The sequence below is a fragment of the Cnephaeus nilssonii genome (genome assembly GCF_951640355.1).
Source record: "Cnephaeus nilssonii genome assembly, chromosome: 5".
Classification (NCBI taxonomy): domain Eukaryota; kingdom Metazoa; phylum Chordata; class Mammalia; order Chiroptera; family Vespertilionidae; genus Cnephaeus; species Cnephaeus nilssonii.
In genome coordinates, this window is record NC_137076.1 from 103,028,385 (window position 1) to 103,055,367 (window position 26,983).

Below are 26,983 nucleotides of genomic sequence, written 5' to 3' on the forward strand. Positions count from 1 at the left end.
TTACCGAAAAAAGACGTGTTTAAATGAGCTTTGTTCAGGCAAGTTATTAGGTTATTGGCTGTGAGTTCAATGTTAACAAATCAACAATATATATTAAATATGGTGTCCTTAGCAGAAACAGACATAAAACAAGGTATGTGTTGATCAGTTGATGAAAAATATTGTGACCATAGTTCCTCAGGAACCTAATCCTATATTTCCTTTAGGAGTAGTAGTTCAGTATTCACTAATTCAGTTTTCACGTCAATTTTGTAGAACATAACTCCCATGAATACTGAGAATGAGCTGTGTAAGGTGGTACATTACACACATGGTGACTGTTTTACAGGCATTTTCCCCAAAGACCACGCAGAACCACTTTGCCTCAGGTGGTTTGTGGTGGTTGGGGATGGGGATTAAGGGAAAGCAGTTTGTTCACTTATATCTGTGTCCCATTTTAATTGGTTGAAGTCTACTCTTGTCCATATTTCTTAGTTGTGTTCCCTGGCCTCTTTGAGAAGTTGCTGGGGAAGCCAGAAGATTCAGCTTGATATTCATAATAAATGTAGATATTTACTTATACCTATATATATTATTATATACTAGAGGCCCGGTGCACGAGATTTGTGCACCTTGTGGGGGTGTGTATGGGGGGGGGTCCCTCAGCCCGGCCTGCATCCTCTTGCAGTCCAGGACCCCTCGGGGGATGTCCGCCCCAGGGATTGGGCCTAAGCTGGCAGTCAGACATCCCTCTTGCAGTCTGGGGCTCTCACAGTCTGGATCCCCTCGCTCCTTACTGCCCGCCTACAGCGGAGGTGGGAGAGACTCCAACCGCCGCTGCTGCACTAGCCAGCGTGAGCCCAGCTTCTGGCTGAGCGGTGCTCCCCCTGTGGGAGCGCACTGACCACCAGGGGGCAGCTCCTGAATTGAGCATCTCCCCCCTGGTGGTCAGTGCGTGTCATAGTGACTGGTCATTCCACCGTTAGGTTGATTTGCAAATTAGGCTTTTATTATATAGAATTTGTATACTTCATATGTATTTAAATATAACTTTTTGTAAAAAAACCATATGTCTATAGGTTTGTATTCTTTTATGTGTATAGGTATATGTGTCTTAGGGGAAAATATTAGAAATTGTAATATCTCTTAGTAGGATTTTAGATGATTTTAAAAATATTTTCTTTATAAGTTTTTGTGTTTTTTCACTTTTTACAGTAATTATATATTATATTACATTGGCAGTAAATGTTTTAATGTTATTTCTCTTAAGAATTTTTACTGAAGCTTTATTTCTTTCCTTCATGAAAAGAGTTTTTCAGCTTATATCATTAATGGATACTGGATTGCCTCAGTGTTCTAATGAGAAAATAGAGCTTGCAATTCTGTGGTTCTTGGATCAGTTTCGTAAAACATATGTTGGTGACCAACTTCAAAGAACCTCAAAGGTAGGTTTTTACTAGAGATTAAAAAAAATTTTTTTTTGAAGATAAAGATGTTCGCATATAACAGCTTTGAGCTGTATGATATAGTTGGGCAATTTCTACATAAGAAATTTAATTGATATTTGAAATAAATTGATTAATTAGTATTGAAAGCAGTGTGAGATGAATTTGCTCATTTTATGCCTGGATTTACTATTTTCTTTAAAGATTGATTGACAGAGTTAGTGAATGTTTTTTATGTGGCTAGTCGTTAAATAGTTAAGGTTGTTTTAAAGACATTAATGGATTTTGCTTTATAGTATTGTATTTCAAGGTTTAAAACATAAGATTTACTCTTTTAGTAGTTTGGGGTTTTTTCTTGACACTTATTTATTTATGGGAGTTCCAGTGTAGTTTTTGCTCATTCCTTGGCATTTTTACATGATAGATTATGACGACTAGGAGAGTTAGACATGTCTTTGAGAGGCCATAGTAAGTTACCTTGATGTGGAGAACACTTGTCCTATGACAATTGAAAGTTTAGCATCAAATTGAGATGAATTGATCCTAAGGCATAATGAGGAATTATTGAGAGCATGTATGTGAACCCTAACCAGATATTTAGTACTATTTGTGACACTAAGATCTATGCAATTTTTTTCTTCCTGGAATAGTAACTCTTAAACCTCTGTAAGAAGTCCTAAGGATAGATATTCTTACCTTCTTTGGATTTATAGTTTGTATTAGTAATGTGGAAGTATTTCCTATTTGAATATTCTAGAAAAAGCTTTTTATATTAACTAAGCTTTTTATTCCATGGGAAATTTAGCTTAATCTTCATCAGTTCATTTATAATTTTCTGTTAATAATAGTTGTATAATAGTGTTAAAAAATATTTGTTTGATTTTGTTAAGATCATCTTTTAATTAATTTCACCTAGTTTTTTGTTTGCTTTTTAAGAAAGAGAAGATACAGCTTGATGCTTTCTTTGTCAAATACATGTGATATTTTATTGCCAATTGTGATTAATATCAATAAATTTTCTTAGAATTAAGCTGCTCTTGAATGAGACCATTAGGGAGAAAAAAAGAGTAGCTAGAAATAAATATGTTAGGTTGACACTAAGATAAATTGGAATCAGAAAAAAATTACATGATATGAAATTTATACAGGGTGCCTTTTTTAACATCCTAAATGTGTTACTCAATGGATGAGTGTAAGTTGAATTATGATTAAATTGTCTTGTTTTAAATGTACCCAGAGTTTCTTATTTTGCTTTTGCAAAGTGGATACTGTTGAAACATTACTAATTCAATATCCATTTGTTCTGGGTCTTAAATCAGAACAGTATAATATGGAGTAGAAAAATGTTGTGTGTAAAGTACTTGGAGAGAAATATGTAAAATAATAGTAGTTGTTTTAGGACAGTGGGACTTGGGAAATATATACATATACACATACTTTTAATATAAGGTAATTGTGGGGGAAAATGAATTATAGAAGATTCCACATTAGGAAGAAATAAACACATCATTAGACTAGTGTTTCTTTTAGCAGAACTAACATTTTTGGTGTATGTGTCTTTTCCTGTTTCCAAAAAACAGTTTAGGCCTAAGATGATGTTATTTCTAAGGCATTCCTACTGCATAACCCCAAAGTGAAGCCAAAGCTTTGCGCTTTCCTTTTTCTCTGGCTCTTCTGCCAATCTGCCTTAATAGGAACTCTTTTGAGGTCATTAGTATGTGCCATGACACCTCTCTAGGAACTCTTTATGCTCTTTCTGGTCTTTACAGCAAGCCTGAGAGGTTGGTATTATTGTTCCCATTTACAAATGAAAGAACAGACTGCCTAAAGCGTTTATAATAAGTTCTCTACATACTATTTTTCTGGCATCCAGCTAAGAAAAACTATATGGAAAATATTTTTTGGTTAGTGTATTGTTGCATTTCAAATTGTGGCAAAAAAGGGGAGAGTGTTAGGTAAAAGTAAATGACTAATGTTTAATTTAGTGTGCACTTATTTCATACCAGGAACTTTATTAAACACTCATAAGCATTATTTCATTTAATTGGATTATATAGAGTATGACTTACAAGGTTCTCCCAATGTATTTTCTACATGTCACCAGTTTCATGCCTCAGGACTCTACACTTGGACTGCATACTTTATGTGTGCTAACTTATTTCAGCTCCCGGAGCAGTCTGTGTTCTCTGTCAGTTATGGGCCTTTGAACAACATGTTTCTTCTGCCTAGGACCTATTTCTTTTAAACCCAACTTCTCTCTGCCTTACTCCTCCTACTTTCACATCAAACACATCATGTAGGATGCTCTTATTAACTTAAACTCTGGGAGAATTTCTTTTCTCTGTGGTTTTTAGCATCCCGTGTTTCCTATTTATATATTACATTGCATTGTAATTACATATGTTAGTAAAACATGTGGACTATAATTTGGGTTAGGATTGTTTCTGCCTTTTTTTATTGTTATCGCCTCCAAGTGGTTGTCATATTGCTTGTATGCTTTCTACTACATAGTGGTTGAATGTACTAGGTGTACCCATTAATGCGGACTTTTTTCAATAGATGGAGTTACATATATGTTGATATATATGTGACTTGATATGTATGCTATTTTATATTGACAACGAGCTTCAAAACTTCATATGTCAAATTTGCTGAAGGTGTTAACATCATAGATATTTTTACTCTAAGAATATCGAATTTCATGCCAAAAAAAGAGCATTTGCGGGAAGTTTTCATTCATTACTTTATTTTGAAGAAAAGTGCTACTGAATACTTCAGGAAGCTTATGGTGAACATGCTCCATCTCAGAATACTTGTGGATGCTGGTTAAAACACTTTAAAGGTGATGATTTTGATGTGAAAGACAAAGAACATCCAGGTCAACCAAAAAAGTTTGAAGACCAACAATTACAAGCATTATTGGATGAAGATGCATGTCAAACTCAAAAACAACTTGCAGAAAGATTAAACATTGCTCAGCAAACAATTTCCGATCATTTACAAGCAATGGGAAAGATTTTAAAGGAAGGAAAATGGGTGCCACATCAACTGAACGAAAGACAAATGGAAAACCGAAAAGTCATCAGGAAAATGTTGCTTCAACAGCACGAAAGAAAGTCTTTTTTGCATCGAATTATGACTGGCGATGAAAAGTGGATTTATTTTGAGAATCCCAAATGCACAAAATCATGGGTTGATCCAGATCAACCATCAACATCGACTGCAAGGCCAAATCGCTTTGGAAAGAAGACAATGCTCTGCATTTATTGGGATCAGGAAGGTGTGGTGTATCATGAGCTTCTAAAACCTGGTGAGACGGTTAATACTGGTCACTACCGATAACAAATACTCAATTTGAACCGTACTATGATCGTGAAACAGCCAGAATGTGCCAGAAGACACGGCAAAGTAATTTTGCTTCATGATGATGCACCTTCACATACTTCAAAACCAGTTAAAGACACATTAAAAGATCTTGACTGGGAAGTATTAACCCACCCGCCGTATTCACCAGTCCTTGCTCCTTCAGATTACCACTTGTTCCGATCGATGGCACACACACTTTCTGAGCAGCACTTCAAAACGTACGAAGAAGTGGAAAATTGGGTCTCTGAATGGTTTGCTTCAAAACAAGAAAGGTTCTATTGGTACGGTATCCACAAATTACCCGAAAGATGGGGAAATGTATAGCTAGTGATGGACATTACTTTGAATAAAGCACTTTTGATGTTTTTCTTGAAATTATCATGTTTTCTTTGATTACAAAATCCGACATTACTAACCAGTACACCTAGTATGTATTTAGTAGAATTCTATAGGAAGTGGCTCTAGACCTCATGTATAATACTTTCAGGTAATAAAGGAAAATGATGTTGGCTTCATTGAAATTATTTGACAATTTTAAATGAGGTGTACTGTTAAGCATCTTAAAATTTTTTTAAATCCTGCATATGCAAAGTAATGTAATTTATAGAAATAAGGGTTTCAGAAAACAGGTGGAATAATTGGGGAGTCCTATGTGATATATAGAAGTATGTCCTATAAGTGAGAAAGAAGAATCATCAATAGTAGTTGTAGGCATTTATTTAACAGTTAATCTGTGCCAAAGACTTTGCCCAGCATTTGACAAGCATTAAATTTTATCTCACAAAAATTCTATGAAAATAGTTATTTTTATTAGCACTCACCCACTTCTTTTTACATATATGGAAACTGAGGCTTGGCATGTTTAAATGTGTTGAACTGGAGTTGAACCCAGGAGCAGTTTGTGGAAGTTTGAACAGCTGGGGATAAGAATGAGACACTGGACCGAAAATACTCCCAGACATTCCTAACTCTTGCTATTATAACACTGTTAGCCAAGCTTGAAACTCCAGAGCAGGAGGTCAGTGGAATGCATTTAGGGGCAAGAAAACTTATTTGAGAGAGTTTTTCACATACAGATGTGTGGGATCTCCAATTTAAAAATCAGTCTATCTTATGGCCCTACGGTGAATTTACTGGATGACAAGCCCTGTTGTGAACAGAGTCACTCTTTAGTATCTCATTCTAAGAATTGAACAGACAGCTGCCAATTGGCAGCATTAGAAGAAAGCCTCTTGTATGAAAATCAAACAGAAACTAGGATATTGGCGCAAAACAAAACGATCTGTATTGCAACTGTAAAACAAGAACAAGCATAGAGACCAAATCAGTTTAAACGGGAACCGGTGGGAGATCATTGTTTTTTCTTTTCTTTTTTTGTAAAGGAACCCGAGGAGTTGAGGTTTTACAGATCTGAAATAGAGTTCATGGGTCAGTTGCAGCAGGTAGAAACCTAGAAAACTCAGGTAAATTAAGTGAATCAAAGTAAATGTTTGTCAAGAAAGAAAATCCAACTATAATAGAATTGTGTAACTTAGTTATAAATGATGGGTATATTGTCACCAATATATTAGGGAGTCAAAAGATAATGTCTAAAATTCAAAATTCAAGAAATAGCTGTATCAGCATGTTATTTAGAAGAATGGATGAAAATAGTGAAAGAAATAGCTAAAAGTTTAAAAGAGTCTAAAGTGGGTTTACTGAGTATTAGAATCAGACGTGTGGAGGAGTATGTCAGAGGATGGCAGGCTTTTCATTGTTACTATGTGACTTTTATATGATGCAGATGTAAAATTTTATAGAAATACAAATTTGAACAATTATAATATTTTCTACATGCAGTGATAATGGTAAGCACATGGTGTCATGGGAGCACAGAGCACGTGAGTCTGTAGTTGATGTATGGAAAAGGGTTTGTTAAGAGGGTGAAGTCTGGGAAAGAAGACACATGGCAATAATGCAGCCTCCTTGAATCTAGAGCCCAGAAGTCTAGGTAGGATGTGGAAGGGGTAGCAAAGTCAGGTCTCTGCACACTGACGAGTTTGTCCTCCAACTGTATGGATTATTTCTGAGCTGCATCAATAATCTGTTCTGGAGTTCAGTAACAGTGCAATTATAGTAATCCAGCATGCTCTTGGAATAAAATGTACTAATCCAAAGTGTAGCTAATTGGTAAACTGTATATATAAATAGGTCACCCATTTAAAATATTAGGATACAACTTAAAACACTAAAACTCTACTAAATATAATAGAACTAGTGGCCCAGTACACGAATTCATGCACATTGAAAGGAAATTAATTAGAAGAAATAATTTAATATCCCTATTCTTCCTTTCTCTATAATAGAAGTGTTAACCAAATTTATGAGCGACAATGACAGATGGAAACATGCGTGCAATTGGCGCCAGCGAGAGCTTTACATGTATCACATATGCGCAAGTCAACTAAGCCTTTTATAGATATAGAATAAACTTGCTTAATTAGACCTGCTTTCTGATTTAGCTAAACTTTTTCCAGCCCAGTGAAGCACCCCAACTTCTTTTTCAGGTAATTGTCAGCAACACAGCAGTAAATATCAACATGAAGCAGATTATTATTGTAGATCACGCAGGGAGAACAAAGGGTAAAATATTTAACTGCAGCAGTGTTTGACTATATTCTGTGCAGTGAGAAAAACCTGAAGTCTTCTAATTAATTTCCTTTCAATGTGCACGAATTCGTGCACTGGGCCACTAGTTCTATTATATTTAGTAGAGTTTTAGTGTTTTCAGTTGTATCCTAATATTTTTCTTTCATTGCCTGGCTTATTTCACTTAACATAATGCTCTCCAGGTCCATCCATGCTGCTGCAAATGGTAAGAATTTCTTCTTTTTTATAGCAGCGTAGTATTCCATTATGTAGATGTACCATAGTTTTCTAATCCACTCATCTGCTGATGGGCATTTAGGCTGATTCCAAATCTTAGCTATGTGAATTGTGCTGCTATGAACATAGGGGTGATATATTCTTTCTGATTGGTGTTTCTAGTTTCTTGGGATATAATCCTAGAAGTGGGATTACGGGGTCAAATGGGAGCACCCTTTTTAGTTTTTTGAGGAAACTCCATACTGTTCTCCACAGTGGCTGCACCAGTCTGCATTCTTACCAGCAGTGCACGAGGGTTCCTTTTTCTTCGCATCCTCGCCAGCACTTGTCGTTTGTTGATTTGTTGATGGTTGCCATTCTGACAGGTGTGGGATGGTACCGCATTGTCATTTTGATTTGCATCTCTCGGATAATTAGTGACTTTGAGCATGTTTTCATATGTCTCTTGGACTTCCTTCTGTCTTCTTTCGAAAAGATTCTATTTAGGTCTGTTGCCCATTTTTTTATTGGATCATTCATCTTCCTTTTATTAAGTTGTATAAGCTGCCTGTAGATGTTGGAGATTAAACCTTTATCAGTGATAACATTTGCAAATATGTTCTCCCATACAGTGGGCTTTCTTGTTGATTTGTTAATGGTTTCTTTTGCTGTGCAAAAGCTTTTTATTTTGATGTAGTCCCATTTGTTTATTTTCTCTTTAGCTTCCATTGCCCTAGGAGCGGTATCGGTGAAGAAATTGCTTCGGCATTTGTCTGAGATTTCTCTGCTTGTGGATTCCTCTAGTATTTTTATGGTATCCCGTCTTATGTTTAAGTCCTGTATCCATTTTGAGTTAATTTTTGTGTATGGTGTAAGTTGGTGGTCTAGTTTCATTTTTTTTGCATTTATCTGTCCAATTTTCCAACACCATTTGTTGAAGAGACTGCCTTGACTCCATTGTATGTTCATGCCTCCTTTGTCAAATATTAATTGAACATAGTGGTTTGGGTCGATATCTGTGTTCTCTATTCTATTCCATTGGTCTATATGTCTGTTCTTGTGCCAGTACTAGGCTGTTTTGAGAACAGTGGCTTTGTAGTACAGCTTGAAATCTGGTATTGAGATCCCACCTACTTTGTTCTTCTTTCTCAGGATGGCTGTGGTTATTCGGGGTCTTTTTTTTATTCCAGATGAATTTTTGGAGAGTTCTTTCTAGGTCTGTGAAATACGCCGTTGGTATTTTAATGGGGAGTGCATTGAATCTATAGATTGCTTTGGGTAGTATGGACATTTTAATGATGTTGATTCTACCAATCCATGAACATGGTATGTTCTTCCATCTGTTTACGTCTTCTTCTGTCTCTTTTTTCAGTATCCTGTAGTTTTCCACGTATAGATCTTTTACCTCCTTAGTTAAGTTTATTCCTAGGTATCTTAATTTTTTTGGTGCGATGGTAAATGGGATTGCTTTTTTAGTCTCTTTTTCTGTAAGTTCACTATTGGTGTATAGAAATGCCATAGATTTCTTGGCATTAATTTTGTATACCTGCTACATTGCCGAATTCATTTATTAAGTCTATTAGTTTTTTGATGGAGTCTTTCGGGTGTTTTTTTTTTACAATATCATGTCATATGCAAATAAGGACAGCTTTACTTCTTCTTTTCCAATTTGGATGCCTTTTATTTCTTCTTCTTGTCTAATTGCAATGGCTAATACTTCCAGTACTATATAGAATAGGACTGGTGAGGTTGGGCATCCCTGTCTTGTTCCTGTTCTTAGGGGAAATGGTTTTAGTTTTTGCCCATTGAGTATGATGTTAGCTGTGGTTTTATCATATATGGCTTTTATTATGTTGAGGTATGATCCTTCTATTCCCACCTTATTGAGAGTTTTTATCAAGAAAGGGTGTTGGATTTTGTCAAATGCTTTTTCTGCATCAGTTGATATGACTGTGATTTTTATCTCTCAATTTGTTTATGTGATGTATCACGTTTATTGATTTGCGGATATTGACCATCCTTGCATTCCTGGGATAAATCCTACTTTGGTCATGGTGTATGATCTTTCTGATATACTGCTGGATCCGATTTGCTAGAATTTTGTTGAGGATTGTGGCATCTATGTTCATGAGGTATATTGGCCTGTAATTCTCTTTCATTGTGTTGTCTTTATCTGGTTTTGGTATTAGGGTGATGCTGGCTTCATAGAAGGAGCTTGGGAGTATTCCTTCCTCTTGAATTTTTTGGAATAGTCTGAGGAGGATAGGTTTTAGTTCTTCCATGAACATTTGGTAAAATTCCCATGTGAAGCCGTCTGGCCCCGGGCTTTTGTTTGCTGGAAGCTTTTTGATGACTGTTTCAATTTCTTCCATAGTTATTGGCCTATTGAGATGTTTAGATTCCTCCTGATTGAGTTTTGGAAGGTTATATTTTTCTAGGAATATGTCCATTTCCTCCAGGTTGTCCAGTTCATAGTATTTTTTAACAATCCTTTGTATTTTGGTGGGGTCTGTTGTTATTTCTCCTCTTTCATTTCTGATTTTGTTTATTTGGGTCCTCTCTCTTTGCTTTTTGGTGAGCCTGGCTAGAGGTTCACAATCTTGTTTATCCTTTCAAAGAACCAGCTCTTGGTTTTGTTGATCTTTTATATTGTTTTTTTGGTCTCAATGTCATTTATCTCTGCTCTGATCTTTATTTCCTTCCTTCTGCTTACACTGGGCTTTTCTTGTTGCTCTCTTTCTAACTCTTTGAGTTGTAGGGTTAGGTAACTTATTACTATTGTTTCTTGTTTGCAGTAGGCTTGTAGAGCTATGAACTTCCCTCTCAGGACTGCTTTCGCTGTGTCCCATAGATTTTGGATTGTTGTGTTTTCATTGTCATTTGTTGCCATGATGTTTTTTTATTTCTTCCTTGATCTCTCTGGTAACCCAGTCATTGTTTAATAGCATGCTGTTTAGTCTCCATGTGTTTGATTTCCTTAGATTGTTTTTATTGTAGTTGATTTCCAGTTTTATGCCACTGTGATCTGAGAAGATGCTTGATATGATTTCTATCTTCTTGAATTTGAAGAGACTTTGCCTATGACCCAATATATGGTCTATCTTTGAAAATGACCCATGTGCACTTGAGAAGAAGAATGTATATTCTATGGCTTTGGGGTGAAATGTTCTGAAGATGTCAATTAATTCCATCTGGTCTAGTGAACCATTTAGGATTGATGTTTCTTTGCTGATAATTTGTTTAGAGGATTTGTCCAATGGTGATAGTGGGGTATTAAAGTCTCCTACTATGATTGTATTGCTGTCAATCTCTCCCTTGATATCCTCCAGGAGTTTTTTTTTATGTATTTGGGTGCTCCTGTTTTGGGTGCATATATGTTTACCAGAGTTATTTCTTCCTGTTGGATTGCTCCCTTTAGTATTATGAAGTGGCCTTCCTTATCTCTTGTCATGTCCTTCACTTTGAGATCTAATTTGTCAGATATAAGTATTGCTACTCCAGCTTTTTTTTCATTTCCATTCGCCTGAAAAACCTTTTTCCATCCCTTCACCCTCAGTCTGTGTGCGTCTTTTTTTCTGAGGTGGGTTTCTTGTAGACAGCAGATATATGGGTCGTGTTTTCTTATCCAGTCCGTTACCCTATGTCTTTCATTTGGGGCATTTAATCCATTTACATTTAAAGTTATTATTGATAGGTGCTTATTTGTCGCCATTTTTATTCTTTACCCCTATGTTCCTTCTTCGCTTCCTATTTCTTTTTTTTACAGCAGACCCTTTAGCATTCCTTGCATTGATGGTTTGGTGGTAATAAATTCCCTTAGTCCTTTTTTGTCTGTGAAGCTCCTGATTTCACCTTCAGTTTTGATTGATAGCCTTGCGGGGTACAGTATTCTTGGATTCAGACCCTTCCTTTTCATGACTTTGTATATTTCATTCCATTCCCTTCTGACCTGATGAGTTTCTGTTGAGAAATCAGTCGCTATTCTGATGGGGGTTCCTTTGTGGTAACTTTTTGTCTCTCTCTGGATGCTTTTAAGATTCTTACTTTGTCATTGGTGTTTGCCAATTTATTTATAATGTGCCTTGGTGTCCGTCTTTTGGGGTTCATTTTGCTTGGGACTCTGTGAGCTTCTTGGATTTGTGTGGGTTTTTTCTTCCCTATATCAGGGAAGTTTTCTGTCATTATTTCTTCAAACAGGTTTTCTATTCCTTGCTCAGTTTCCTCTCCTTCTGGAACCCTATTATACAGATGTTGTTTTGTTTTGTGTTGTCTCAAAGTTCCCTTAGGCTCTCCTCCTGCTTTTTAATTTTTCTTTTCTAGAAGCTGCTCTACTTGGGTATTTTTTCCTACCTTGCCTTCTAGCTCTCTGATGCGGTCCTCTGCTTCTTCTAGTCTACTCTTGATGCTTTCTATTGAGTTCTTTACAGCAGCGATGTCATTTCTCATTTCTTCTTGGTTCTTCTTCATTTCCTCTTGGTTCTTACACATATTGTCGAATTTGTCTTCCATTCTTTTCAGCCACCTTATGACCATTTCTCTGAATTCTTTCTCTGGCAGTTTGCTTGCCTCCATTTCGTTTACTTCCTATTCGGGTGATGCCTGCTTTTCTTTCATATGTGTACTGTTTCTTTGTCTCCCCATGGTCTCTCTTCTCCGGGTGTCTGGTTATGTCATTCTCTCTCTCCTGCATTGATTTAAAGGCACAAAATACAACACTACCAGGTACAACACACAAGGCACTGAACAGAAATGTATTTACGATATTAATAACCCCAAATAATGGTGACCACCCGAGAAAAGCAAATTAGAGGATAGGAGAGAAAGAAGAAAGAAAAAAAAGGAGTGCAAAAATGTAATTGGGAAAAGGAAAAAAAAAAGAAAGAGAATACGAAAGAAGAGGGGAACAAACTATATATATGGGGAGAAAACTCCAATAGAACATCTACTAATCCCAACAAATGCCAGCAACAAGTACCTGGAGAAGAATACAAACTACAAACAACAACTAATATCAAGTGAGGCGAGGGAAAACAAACAAAAAACAAACAAAAAAAAAGAATAAGCAAAACAATCTCACAAACAAGCATTAAAAAATCAATATAATCAACAGTCAAGCAAACAACAGCAATAGGACAGAGAGAAAAACAATTTTTTGGATAGTGAAGACAGAAGAGAGAGGTGTGTATGGACTTGGAGCAGGGGATTGAAAATTAGATATATGAGTAGGGTGAAATTTTAACAGAGGGTAAAAAGAAAGAATCAGGAAAATCTAAAGCAGGAAAAGGGTAAGAGAAACAGGACAACAAAAGGGGAAAAGTTAGGAAGAGAGTGATGGCATAAAGGTAAAGGTGAGATAGAGTAAAATGATGCTAAAGGGAAGATGAAAATAGAATGTAAAACACTAATCCCAAAGTAAAGTAAAGAGAAAATAAAAAGATACTTTTTTTTAAAATAAGGTAAAATAGTAGTAGTAATAATACTAATTGAAAATAAAAATGTAATAATTAAAAAAGTAAAATCAAGTGAGGAAAAAAAAAATTAGTTTCTTAAGTAAAAGATTAAAAAAAAAAAAGTGCAGTAGTGAAGGTCATTCACTTCCTCTACTGTTCTGTTTGGCACGCCTGTTTTCTAGTCAGGACAATATTGCAGTTCCCTGCTTTCCAATGCTCCTCAGTGTTGTAAGCCAGTCCTGATTCTTTTTTCTTTTTGCTCTTCTGGTTGGGTGTTTTTTGCTTCCTCATATTTCAAATGGTTGATTTAATTCTCAGAATCCTCTACTCTACTGTTGAATCCCTGTATATTATTCTTTATTTCAGTCAGTGTATGCTTAACTTGTGACTGGTCCTTTTCCATTTATTTTTGGATGTTTCTAAAAGATTCTTGAGTAACCTTATAACTGTGGTTTTGAAGTCTATATCCAGTAGTTTGCTTGCTTCCATTTCTTTATTTGTGACATGTTTCTTTGTCTCTGCATTTGGCTGCTTCTCTGTGTTTGTTTCTGTGTATCGAGTAGAGCTGCTATGTCTCCTTGAGTTAGTAGAGTGGTCTTGTGTTGTAAGTGTTCTGTAGGGCCCAGTGGCTCAGCCTCCCCAGTCACCTGAGCTGGGAGCTCTAGTTGCACCCCTTTGTGGGCTGTGAACACAGTCTTGCTGTGCTTTCTCCTACCAGTCTCAGTGTGCTTTCTTTACTACTCTTGTTGTAGGACTTCCATTCAGCCAGCTTTCTAGCAGTTCTGGATGATGGTTGTTCTGTTTTTTAGTTGTAATTTTGATGTGCTTGTGGGAGATGGCGAGTACAGGCTTTTATCTACTCTGCCATCTTCGTTGTCTCTCTCAGGAAGAACCCTTTTTAAACACATACACACACACATACACCTCTTGGCTTCTGAATATTTACAAAAGGTTGGAAGATTTGAACTTAGTTCTTAAATACCTTTATTTATTCAAGCCAGTCCTACCATAAACAACAGTGTTGCTTTGGTTGGTTACAAAAATCTCACCAGTAAATGAAATTCCAAAAGTTAAGATGTGGTTTTTTAAGATCTTGGAATGTATTTTCCTTTAAAAATAGATCCACAAAGAGCTAGTTAATCAATAGCACTGATAAGCTATAGTATTAATAGAAGTTGTCTGAATTTTGACCTCTTAAACTGAGGCATCAGAAATTGAGAAAGCAGCCAGGACCGGTTTGGCTCAGTGGATAGAGCGTCGGCCTGCGGACTGGAGGGTCAAGGGCATGTACCTTGGTTGCGGGCGCATCCCCGGTGCGGGGTGTGCAGGAGGCAGCTGATCGATGGTTCTCTCTCATCGATGTTTCTAGCTCTCTATCCCTCTCTCTTCCTCTCTGTAGAAAATCAATAAAATATATTTTAAAAAAAAAGAAATTGAGAAAGCAAGTTCCCTTTCCCTTTTAGGATTTCAAATTTGAAATGTGCAAGTTAGTCTTAGAGATTTCTCCTTTCTTCACTTCGTTTTGACTTCCTATCCAGCCAGCTACCACCAGAGGGATTTCATCCTTGGAAATGAGCAGTTCTCCTCTTTTCTCCATCACCACTCTACACACAGCAATACACACATACACACACCCTTACAAATTTGCTTTCTTTCCAAATACCTACCATCTGCCAGATGTCAAAAGGAAAGCATTCCAATTAATGTATGAATGAATTCTCCTAGGAAGGATTTGCCCTTTCTAGAGAAGGTATTTATTAATGCCAAAGAATTTGAAATGCATAACAAAGGGAAGTAAGTAAAAAATCAGGCAGTGTTGTGGTAGCCATTTAGATCCAGGAACTATCTGCATTGGGAGTCCACTGCATTTTTAGTTTCCCACTTTTTTTTTTCTTTCTGAATCTAGCTCTTTCTGAAAATTTTCTATATTACCTTTCAGAAAGGTTCTCAAGGCATTGGGAAGGTTGTGAAGCCTGAGGGAGTAATTCATAAAAAGGCTAACTAACGTTTAGATTTGCCTTGGATAGCTTGGGTTCACACTTGTCCTGGAATAAGTGATAGTTAATTGCTCTGCCTTTCATTCTCGAAAGTGTCCCTGTGTGGACAATAAATTATATGGTCACCTTATGTCACGTCTTTATAAATAGGATATTGTAGGAATTCATATATGGGAAATGGCTTTGTGAAGGCTAGGCACTGATTTTTCTTTTTTTGACTCTCTGGCTCTCCCTACCTGAGAAAAAGCCTTGTTTATAAGCATCATGAACTAGTGATAGATATGTAAGCACATTGCAGCCTTGTAATTCTGTGGAATAACAGCATTTATATTACGACAGTAAGTACCCTTTGATGTATTTCCAAGTTATTCAAAATAGAAATGGGAATACTTCAACTTTCAAGCATTATCTTTGCATAGAGTTTTCAGTTGTTTTATGTGATTACTCCACCTGTTATCTACTTTGCTCCTTCTGTTGAGTACACACATGAAGCAGCAGATGGCATTCTCTCCCTGCAATTGTTAGATTCTCTTGTATAGACTGTTACTAACAGTTACTGGTAAATTGAGTAGGAAAGCACTTGAATAATGAAACAGAAAAACATACTGTAACAGTAACTTCAGTGGACTGCTGAAGTGCAATCCAATGTTGAACTAATGTACTTGCTGCTTTTTTAGGTACTTGGATATATTTCGATTGTTGGCAAAATGTGTCCTTGTACTTGATAACAATTTTAGGGAAAAGCATTTAGGAAATTCAATCACAAGAAAACTGTTTTGTGCACTTTGGTGAAAAATAAATAATCGCTTTAAAACTTTTTAAACAATAAACATTTTTAAATATTTTAGTATAATAAATGTATCGTGCAGGTTATAGGGAAAAAGAACCTTAAAAAGTTAAGATTATCTTTTGACGTTTGAGTATTAGAGAATAATGATCAATGACTTTTGGAATTTTCAAGTGTTTTAAAAATTTTTGAAGTTCACTATATGCTGTTTTCACATATACTGTGTGAATGTATTGTAATCTGTCTCTGTGATACTGTGTCACTAGAGCTAGGCTAGGTTTCCCTTTTTAGAGAATGGTTAGTGCTCATACTAGTAGTCCAAGTTAATGCTTATGTTGCTATATGTTATTGCTCAGGGAGTTGTTCTTTCAATTATATAATATACCTAATATATAAATGATACATATAATACATCAGTCTTCAAATAGGCTCTTTTTTAAAAAGATGATTTCTCTATACCCTTTTCCACATAATTCATATTACATGATAATATACATATTAACTATTTTAAAAAACACATTTTATGCCCCTACTTAGCATAAAGTTGAACAAAGCAGATAGAAAGCCTACTTATTTTATTTTTAAAATGTTTTTGCTTTATAAATGGATTTTCCAAGTTACACTTCTAAGTATGAACTCCCTAAGTGCATTTAAGGTTGATTCAAGAGCGTTAAGTACTAGACTAGGAGGTTTGGAACAGAAAAACCTAAAGTTAAAATCTTAGCTGCCATTAATAACTGTATGATAATGTAAGAGATATATAGGATTTAAGTGGGAAATACGGGATTAGATTTTTTAAACTAATTCATTATTTATTTATTTATTTTTTAATTTCTTTATTGGTTAAGGTATCACATATTTGTCCTCATCCCCCCATTCCCATCCCACACCCCTCCCCACAGCTGGTTAGGCTCATATGCTTGCACACAAGTCCTTTGGTTGATCTCTTCCCTTTACCCCCACCCTCCCTCTGAGGCCCGACAGTCTGATCCATGCCTCTTTGTTTCTGGGTCTGTTCTTGTTCATCAGTCTATGTTGTTCATTATTTCCCCTAGATGAGTGAGATCGTGTGCTATTAGAAATACACTTATAAGAACCGAAAATGAGACAAGCAATAATGGTTATGGTGACAGGCAAATGAATCAGTCTGTAGTGAGTTTCTTTCTGGGCCAACAGTTCTTTTGAGGCCCAATTTCAATGTTCAACAGTTCCTTATGTCAGCACTGACATTACAGTTCTGGATGGTGGACGAATGGTGGTAATGCAGGTCCGACTCTCTCTGGTTTGGTCCTGGGCAACCTGCAGTGATGCACAGCTGCTAACTGCTAGTATGGGAAGGCCACATCAGCGTCTTCCATCTCTGGACTGCTTCTCTTCTGTCATCATGGCTGGAGTAGTCCTGTCGATTCCTCTCTGTTGCTGGAATCCACATGGTCTCGGAGTTGTTTTCTGAAAATATACAAACATATTCTCGACCAAAAGTTAATAAAGGAATATTTTCTATAAATTTGACTTGGGATCCTATTTCATTTTTTGCCCAAATGATTTTCCTCTGGCTTGTTTTGACACCTTATGTGTTTTTCATGGGTGTCTTGCTTTTAGCCTTACAATTAGTTTTCTAAAGTATTAATTTTCTAGATGTAATTTACTTACAGGATATTTTTCCTTACATGATATTCTTCTACTATCCCCTCCTTTTTTGTGCTTCCCATGTCCAGCTCAGATCAGGACCCAGGTGACAGACAGAGACTTGGCCGACAGCAGCTGCCCTCTCACTTCAACAAGAATTGTTTGAGTTGTCTTGTACCCATGGTGTGGGGAAGTGGGTTTAGGATATCTAAATCCAGCCTACCACCAGGAATGCTTAGGACCTACTCAAGAAGGCAAATAATCCCTCCCACTAATATTTACAGGGTAAAATAAGATTGTTGTTAGAGTCATAAATTTGACAGTAAAATAGTAGTCAAGTTTTCAGGCAAATTTAAATTGGCTAGTTGAAACAAGCGAATATTCTAGAAAAATTAATTGTACTGGACAAAAAGGTGTTCCTAAAGTGTTAACTAAAATTTTTATTGGTACTTCATCTCATGATAAAATTGTGCACCATATAATGAACCTAAAACAGTAATATTATAGTGCAAAAAATTAAAATTTAAAAGCCATCAAGACTACATTATAAAATTTTCAAAAGCCTCCTAACATTTAAATCATTATTTATTATTTATCACACTAATTTAATACCATTATTTGGCATCACATCTTATGTGACATATATATCTAGACTAATAAAAGGGTAATATGCTAATTAGACCGAGAGACCTTCCAGGAGACCGGCCAGGAAGGGCAGTTGGGGGCCATGAGGCCGGCTGGGGACCGCAGTTGCAGGCCATGAGGCTGGCAGGGGAGGGCAGTTGGGTGCAACCAGGCCACGGGGGGGGGGGGGCAGATGGGGGCGAGCAGGCCGGGGGGGGGCAGTCTGGGGTGAGCAGGCCGGCAGGCAGAGTGGTTAGGGGCGATTGAGCAGGCAGGCAGGTGAGCGGTTAGGAGCCAGCGGTCCTGGTTTGCAAGAGGAATGTCCGACTGCTGGTTTAGGCTCTATCCAGCAGTCAGACATCCCCCGAGGGGTCCCAGATTGGAGAGGGTGCAGGCCGGGCTGAGGGACACACACACACACACACACCCCCCCCCGTGCATGAATTTTGTGCACCAGGTCACTAGTAATTTTATAATTCTCTCTATATACATTTGTTACACACTTATTGTCTCCTTTGTGCCCAGCACTATGCTAGACTCTGGAATAACACAAAGATTATGATTCTTTGTGATTACTTGATAAAGTGTATGCTTACTGACAGTATTTTTATCTATATTTTCTTATTTCTCATTTATTAGCGATTATAAGTTCTAAGGCGTTTATAAAATTTGACATCTGTGGACAAACTGCACAAATAAAAACTCCATGTACATTCACAGATTATGAATGACGTATTTTGGAATTGTTCTCTTGATTAATTTTTTTAAATTAAGATGGAAGGTAATAATTTCTTCTGGTGGTGATTTAGAAGTTTTTTGCCTCAGCTATATTTATTTCAATTTAGCTTCTGATGTTTAAAATTTTTCTAACAATTTAAAGAAATTGTTGTGATAAAAATAAACAAAAATATCATGTGATATGTGACTAAAATATATCTTTCAGTACTAAAGAACACTCTTAATTTAAAGAAGTTTTAGTTTTTAAATTTTACAACTCAAAATTTCCTTTTCTGCCCCCTATTGGTCTTCAGTTTTTCTCAGTAGTCATTGGGTCTTGCAGAAATCATGGCGCAAGACGATCTTCCTCCCCACCCCCAAATCAAAAGGTGAGGCATATAATAATACAATTGCTTCCCTGAGAAGGACTTCCATAATTTAAATTGTGCCTGCAGTTTATTATGTGTGTGTATGTATGTATGTCTATACACACACACACACACACACACACGCACGCACGCACGCACGCACACACGATGTCTACATTTATTTGATAGTTCTTGCTTCTAGGATAATGAAAATTTAAAGAATCTGCTGAATATCCTAATTGACAACTTTGTAAGGTAGAGATGGGAACCTAGTTAATGGAATGTTGGGGTGGAATCTGCTGTCTTAAAAATACTTGCGTTTCTTAAAAGAAGCCTATATATGTAAAAATATGAGCCAATAAAAGTGTATGTAAATCTTTTAAATTTCTACCCAAAATGTGTTCACTTGCGATGCTGGTGCTAAAATTGGTTATCTTTCTCATTATTTAATGTCAATGTAGTTATCAATGAGACTCTCTTACTACACCCCTGAAAATATTAACTTTCTTCTGCTCATAATTGCTTTAAGTAGCTTGCTTAAAGGGAGCCAGGATGAGATTGGGTCCATCCTACTTCTGCTACAGAAACCCTGACTCAGAATTTGTAAATAACCCAACCCACATCTTTGTTGCTTTTGCTTCAAGGAATGCTTAACCCCTATTAGATATTGTGATGATCAACTGGAATGATAAGAAAAGTCATTTTAGTTACCAGTGTTTAAATAAATATGTTTGAAATATTTCCAATAGAGGTTTAGGCTTCAGAATACTGATCCTGTAGTGTCATATGTTTCCTACAAAACTGAATGAGGAATATTGTGGATTTTTAATCATTTTTTAAAATTGTAAATCACTTATTTAATAATTCTTTAAAAGTTTCCATATTAATTACTTAATCATTTATGTAGTAATATCTTATGCATTTTGGGTAGGGTAATTATAAGAAAGTAAACATAAGGTATTATTTCCAAGGCACGTTAGTATTTGAAGAATAAGTATGTTTAGCCTTAGAGCAAGTCTGATACTAGTAGTTAAAACATTTTAATAATATACTTGGGGGTATGATGTATGTGTGTTTATATTTTTCTTCCTCAAAAATGGACTGTTTGTTGCTAATTCATGTTACCTAAAACTAGGAAAAAATTAACAAGCTAGATGTACTAAAAAATTCATATGAATGGTAAGCCAGAATTGAAGGCTACTTAATTAACTTCCACATATGTAGTATGATTACAATGATATAAAACAGACAATAAAAAATGAAGTGTTAGGAAAAACAAGAAATATAAAAGGTTAATTTGTTGTCTCTAATTAAAAATGACAGTCAATACTTTCTTTTAGTTTTTAGAGTATTTTTAGATTTTCCCTACTAGTTATATTATATATATTTGGGAAATCCAGCAAAATCTAATTAAAAATACTTAACTATGTCTGTCTAACTCTGCATAGCACTGCCTTTGTTCAAGTGATACTTTTAGGTAACAGTTTAATGTGTGGCATAGTAGGCAGTTTATTGAATGAATTCGTTTAAATGTGTTGTCAAAAAATATTCTCCAATTATACTATATTCTAAGTCTTATAAATTTAGGTCCTACTACACATGGATCGATACAGTGTGCATTTACGAGATTCCTACTGATATCAGAGAATATTATGTACTTACATTTGTGTTTATCTTATCAAACTAGCTACTTCTGGGTTATGTAATGTTAAACCTCTTTTTACCATGTGTAAACTAAATAAATAAAAACTTTAGTAGTATGGATTATAATAGTTAATGTTAATATTCCATCTTGTACATTTTTTTTTCCTATGAAAAGGCTAAAAATATTTTAAGCTTAAACAAAGGGTAAATGAGCAATCTGAATAAGGCTCTTTTACTGTCCTAATGATTAATGATCACTGAACACTTTTGAAAGATTAGCATTTTTCAGAGCTGCTAAAAAATATACTGTTTTATTTAATTACAAGAAAGTAAAGGCTCTTCACACTGACAGGTGGTGGAAATTAGCAGGCAGTTTTGAAATTGTGCTGTGCACAAGAAATTAGATCTCATTTTAATTCTGCTTTTCTCAACTAGCAAATGAGGTTAATGCCATACATATTCAGCTGATATGGATGAAGAAATTGATATAAAGTAGATCAACATAGCTACAGGGCTAGATTAATTTATAGGTAAAGAGGCAGTGATAAATGAAAGTAATGTAGTAGTGGTCACTAAACTCCTCTGCCATGAGGGATTCAATAGCGTTAGTTGCTCATTAAAGGCATTGTCGGGGTGCATCAAATAGAAATTTAAAAAGGAATAGCCAACTAACCCCTAATTATCAAAATACAGAAAATACTAATTATACCTTAATTAGCTTTTCTTTTAATGTACTGAAATTTGTTACTTTTTGTGTGGCACAAATGGATAGTTATATCAACAATAAATAGGTTGTTTTAATAACTTTCTTTTACCTCTGGGAAAACTACACTCCAATTTTTAATATGCAATAATGCTTCTCTCTAGCCTGTAGGAGATGAAAATTATTAAGTAGCTTTATTTTTTTTGAAGATTTTACAGCAGCTTTGGGAAGAATTATTTCACCATGCATCAATTACTTTTAATTGAACTGAATATTTTTCAGATTGTACCAAATGCCTCTCATTTAAGTTTAGCAGTTAGAGTTTAAGAAAGCATCATAATGAGAACTGCATGTAACCTCTGTCATGTGTTATAATAAGATAGGGATGATTATTTATTTTTAATTTTTAAACAGCAACCCAAGGTATAACTGTAAAGGTTGTCACCTTATTTATTTCTTGTAGGCAATGTTGGAGAATTAGAGGCTCTGTATTTTAGAATCTGCACTGATAGGTATTTTTCTTCCCTAAAATAAGATAGCTATCAAACAACCCAGTTAAGAAAGGATGCATCTGTGTAGAATCAAGATGCAGCGTTGTAGTGAGAAGCAGCGTGGGCTCTTAACCACACAGACCTCAAGCCTGCTCTGTGTTCTTACTACTCTTGGCAAATCCATTCATTTTTCTTAGTATCAATTTCCTCACCTATCAATAGGAGAGATGCCTTTTACAGAGAATTGTGAGGATTAAATAAGGTATGTGACAAGCACCTAGCATAGTATTTAATATGATGCGAATACTCCAAACTGTTATTGATAAGAATAAGATAGGATAAAAATTTTTATTTATCTCTCTATAAATTTAATGTAATGAGAAGCATCTCCTTGAAAGAATTTCATGTAATCTGATTTTTAGAATATCTAATGGAATTCCTGATCTGTTTTAGAAGCTAACTGATTTATCACAGATTGACTTTTTTGTGGAGCATTTGGATACAGTTCATCTTTGGGGCAAATATTTAGTGATTGTAATATTGGCAGATAAACTAAGTTCCCGTTTTTTCCTAAAGCCAGGAAATGAGAATTAAAGCAGTCTGATCCTGAAGCCCCTCTGGAAAAAGACAAAAGTGTGACGTCTGACGTGATCAAATCTGTACTTGGCTCAGAATCTCTATTTTTCTATCCTCTTTTGCTTTTGATGCTAATGTTGGATTTGTGTTGCCTCCCTTCTTCCTCTTCGGTTTCTCCTCTACTGTCCTTTCGGGGAGGTCATAGTCATGCAGTACACCAGCCAGTAACTAGGTCTGTGACACGAAACCTCCCCAACTTCGTTTTCCTTGACAGTAAAATAAAATCCTAGTACCTATTGCTCTTTTGACAATGATTTGTATCAGTGTGTTATGCCAGCATCAGTGTGTTGTAGCTTTTGTTAAAAAAAAAAACACAAAAAAACACACACAAAAATCAGATGAGCAATTAAAATAGACAAGAAGAATGGATCCCCATAAGAGAAGAGAGCTGGAGGAGAATTATAACTTATCAAGATATGAATACTAGTATTACCTTAAAACAAGCACTGCCAGCTTACTTATTAGAATTATTAATGCTAACTAGATAACTATGTGAAAGTGAGTTGTAAAGTATGAAGCACTGTATATATCTCCATATTACATGAAAAATGACAGTAGTACCTTTCACCTTTTATAAACTAACCCAACACAAACAAGTAAACAAACCAGTTAAAACAGTAATTCTAAAGAGAAGGAAAATGAAGGGGTTTGTTTCCCTGGAGGGTATAAAAGAATGGGAGGGAATGTCAGAGTGGAAGAAAGGAGATGTGGTTTTTATGGTCATCAGGAGAGGACTTTAAAGGTTACAAATAGTGACTGACAGCAGTGGTCTCAAATTGAGGCCCCAGTTCAGCAGCATTAGTCCACCTGGAAACCTGTTAGAAATGTAAATTCTCAGGCCTCTGTACCTGACCCACTGAACCTGAAGCTCTGAGGGTGGGCCCGTACTCTGTCTAGTAACAAGCTCTTCAGGTGATTCTGGTGTTCACTCAAGTTTGAGAACCACTGAATTATTTCCTTGAAAAGAGATGCTCTGTCTTTTTTGTTTAAGTCATCAGAAAGAACTAAACTTGTTTGTTTGTAGCTCCTTACCCCCCTAAGCTCTAGTGAAGGATAGGAGAAAATGACCACCTGTTCATTACAAAATACTATACTCTAAAGGAATGCATAAGTTAATAGGATTTATATTCGTTCCCCAAGCTAAAATGTATATGGTTATACAGGGTACATATGTAAAAAAAGATTAGTTATCCTAATCTTATCCCTATTTTTCAACATTTATTTTTACATTATAAGTAATGCTAAAATGAACATTTTTTTCCATAAAGGAATATATTTTAAAGATAAAATTATTTTTAAGTCAAATTTTTCCTAATATATTGAATTTTTAAAAAAGAAAACTACAATCTGAATTAATACCTTGAACATAGTTCTCAAATGTTATGACATTTAAGTAATTTATATTGCTGGCTATCTATGGACTCATTAACTATTAAAAATCAACACTTTTTAAAAAATGTCTTTCAGGCAATAGCAAGATTAGGTCAGAAGTCACACTCGTCTCAGTTTCTAGAATCAGGCTATTTGGATTTAATTCCCTGTCTCTTAGTAGCCTTGTGATTTTGGGCAAACATATAATCTCTCTAAGACATTCTTTCCTCACCTGGAAAATAAGAATAATAGTGCCTACCTCTTAGAATGTTTGAGATTAAGAGTGCATATTAAATAGTTGGCACAGCACCTGACACAGTACTCAATAAATGTTAACTGCTGTGATGATGATGACAATGTGCTGTCACTTTTCTACTTCAATTTAATCATACACAGTGTTTTTAGAGTTGCAAAATGTTTGAGCCTGGAAGAGACTGCAGATATAATTTAAATGAACTTCCTAAGTTGTTTTTACAGGTCACAAGTTTTCTGAAAAGTTAATAGTACTTTAAAAAAAAAAAAAGATTTTTTTTGGTTAAATAAATTTGGAAAAGCCTATATATTATATTTCTCTCTTAGAAATTGATAATGCATATTGGCATATTAAGGTTTTAAGAAGGCCCTATCTTAAATAATTCCTAGCATTTATCAGAATTACGTAACCATAGAAACCTTTTCTATTGGGAATACCTACTTACGTTTTACAAAATATAGCCTGGGAAATGCCAGCTAGACCAACCGCTTTCTTTTATAGTTAAGGATGCATCTCCTTACCCCCGTTCCACAGAAGGTATTGACTTTCACAAGGTCACACGACTGTAATCTCAGTTTGGAACCCAAAGCTCTTCCTAGTTGTGTTCCCTTGTTTTTCTAATCAGGTTGGGATGTAGAAAAAAAAAATGCTTTGAATAGAAAATGGCGATAACTATTGTATAGGATGGGAGATAATTCTAATACAGTGCATCTCATATGTGCCTAATTGTACGGGAGTCTAGGATACTTTTTAAAAATACTGTCTTAGACTCCTGGATATTTAGACTTACAGGTATGTGGTAGGTTATCATTGCTAGGTTGTAGATCTAGGATTTTCAGACATGGATCTTTATAAAATTGTAAGTCTTATGATTCTAAGTGACTTAGAGAAGGGATGTTATCTTTCTACACTGATAAAAAGATCGAATAGAGCAGATTCTGTGACAAGAAATGCAGATAAAACTCACTTCATATACACTCACACCTCAAAGTCTTTTTAAAAAATATATATTTTATTGATTTTTTACAGAGAGGAAGGGAGAGGGATAGAGAGTTAGAAACATCAATGAGAGAGAAACATTGATCAGCTGCCTCCTGCACACCCTCTACTGGGGATATGCCTGCAACCAAGGTACATGCCCTTGACCGGAATCGAACCTAGAACCCTTCAGTCCACAGGCTGACATTCTATCCACTGAGCCAAACAGGCCAGGGCACAAAGTCTTGAATGTGTGAGGAAGAATGATACTGGCTTATTTGTTGCCTTCTCTATAACTGTTACCTAAAGCAGGTATAGAGACCTGTCAATTAAAGTATCTGTGGTGTCATTCAGAGCAATATGTTTTAATCAACCCAACAGATTATCAGCAAGTTGTATTAACTTCTTTTTATAAATTAGTAATTTATTAAGTTTAGTTTTTACTTTTTGACCACAACTGTTGGATTGACTTTAGGACAGCATGCTTATAATTTTAACTTAAATCTAGGTCTTCTTATGTCAGAAAACATCTTAAGAATTTCTACATGAGAAGTTTTAGAAAAAATGGATAACATTTGAAGTAATAGCATAGCCATCAGAGCTGATACCTATTCAAGCCCTATAAAGACAGTAATAATTCTCAATGAAATAAGAATTAGTTCTAGTATATATTTAAATGTCTGCTTTCAATAAATAAGTCAGCCAATTTCAGGAATTGAAACACATTATTTGGCACAATATAAAACTGTATATTGTCATAAATAAGAATTTTTATTACCTTATGTGGGAATTTTATATATTCCAGGTGAAATGTTTCTAAAATTTGTTATATGCATATCTTCTTTAAAACCTTAAATTTATGACCAAGCTACATAGACATTTTTTGCATTTAGCATTTTTTTATCACAAGTTGACAATAGAATAGATTTTCTATGTGTTAAATAGAAGGTATAATATCAAGGTTCTTAAAAATGTTCCCTTTTCTTGACCTAGTGTTTCATGTTTGGGAGTTTAGCCTGAGGAAACAATTTTATTTTTAATTTATTGGGGTGACATTCATTAATAAAATTATATAAGCTTCAGGTGTACAGTCCTATAATACATCATGTGTTTCAGAGATTCTGATACAGTAGACCTGGGGCATGACCCATTAATTGTAATAAGTTCTCCACCTAATTTTGATGCAGGTGGTCCCTGAACTATAGTGACTTGTCCAAAAATTCTGCCTCCTAGTCCATATACTGGATAAACTCCCAAGGGAGTTTGACATTGTAAGTCTTCTCACAGAAGTATTCCTAGATGCTTGATTTAGGCTGCTATTTGTTTGGCTTAGTGAAGTCCTACTTACTCTTATGTTAAATGAGTGCTGGTTGACTAAACAATTATTTGATAGCTTTGTCTTTGGGCCTTTTATTCCACACTGTTAAAAAACCATATACCAACCCAATATTCTTGTTAAGCTATTTATGGTACGTGTTAAGAGCCATAAAAATGTGCATACCCTTTGATCTAGGTATGCCATATGTAGAAAGGTATTAATTGGAAATTATGAATCATTCTTTGATATTTGTAGGTAATAAATTTAGTAAAAAATACATCAATATGAAATCTGAAGTCACTTGAAAAATTCTTTTATGATGTTAATAGAAAATAGCACATATTAAATATGTAATAAGACCCAACTATATAAAAAAAAGAAGG

The 26,983-nt window shown here is 35.4% G+C and overlaps 1 protein-coding gene across 4 annotated transcripts in view; it reads left to right on the plus strand.

Moving 5' to 3' along the window:
- The window catches only part of RANBP17 (RAN binding protein 17), a 232,729-nt gene that overhangs the window by 41,609 nt on the left and 164,137 nt on the right, over positions 1-26,983 (plus strand). For all 4 annotated transcript variants that reach the window (XM_079771004.1, XM_079771005.1, XM_079771006.1 and 1 more), the window contains exon 14: positions 1,289-1,424. In XM_079771004.1, coding sequence (XP_079627130.1) covers positions 1,289-1,424 — 136 coding nt within the window. The remainder of the gene's footprint in view (positions 1-1,288; positions 1,425-26,983) is intronic.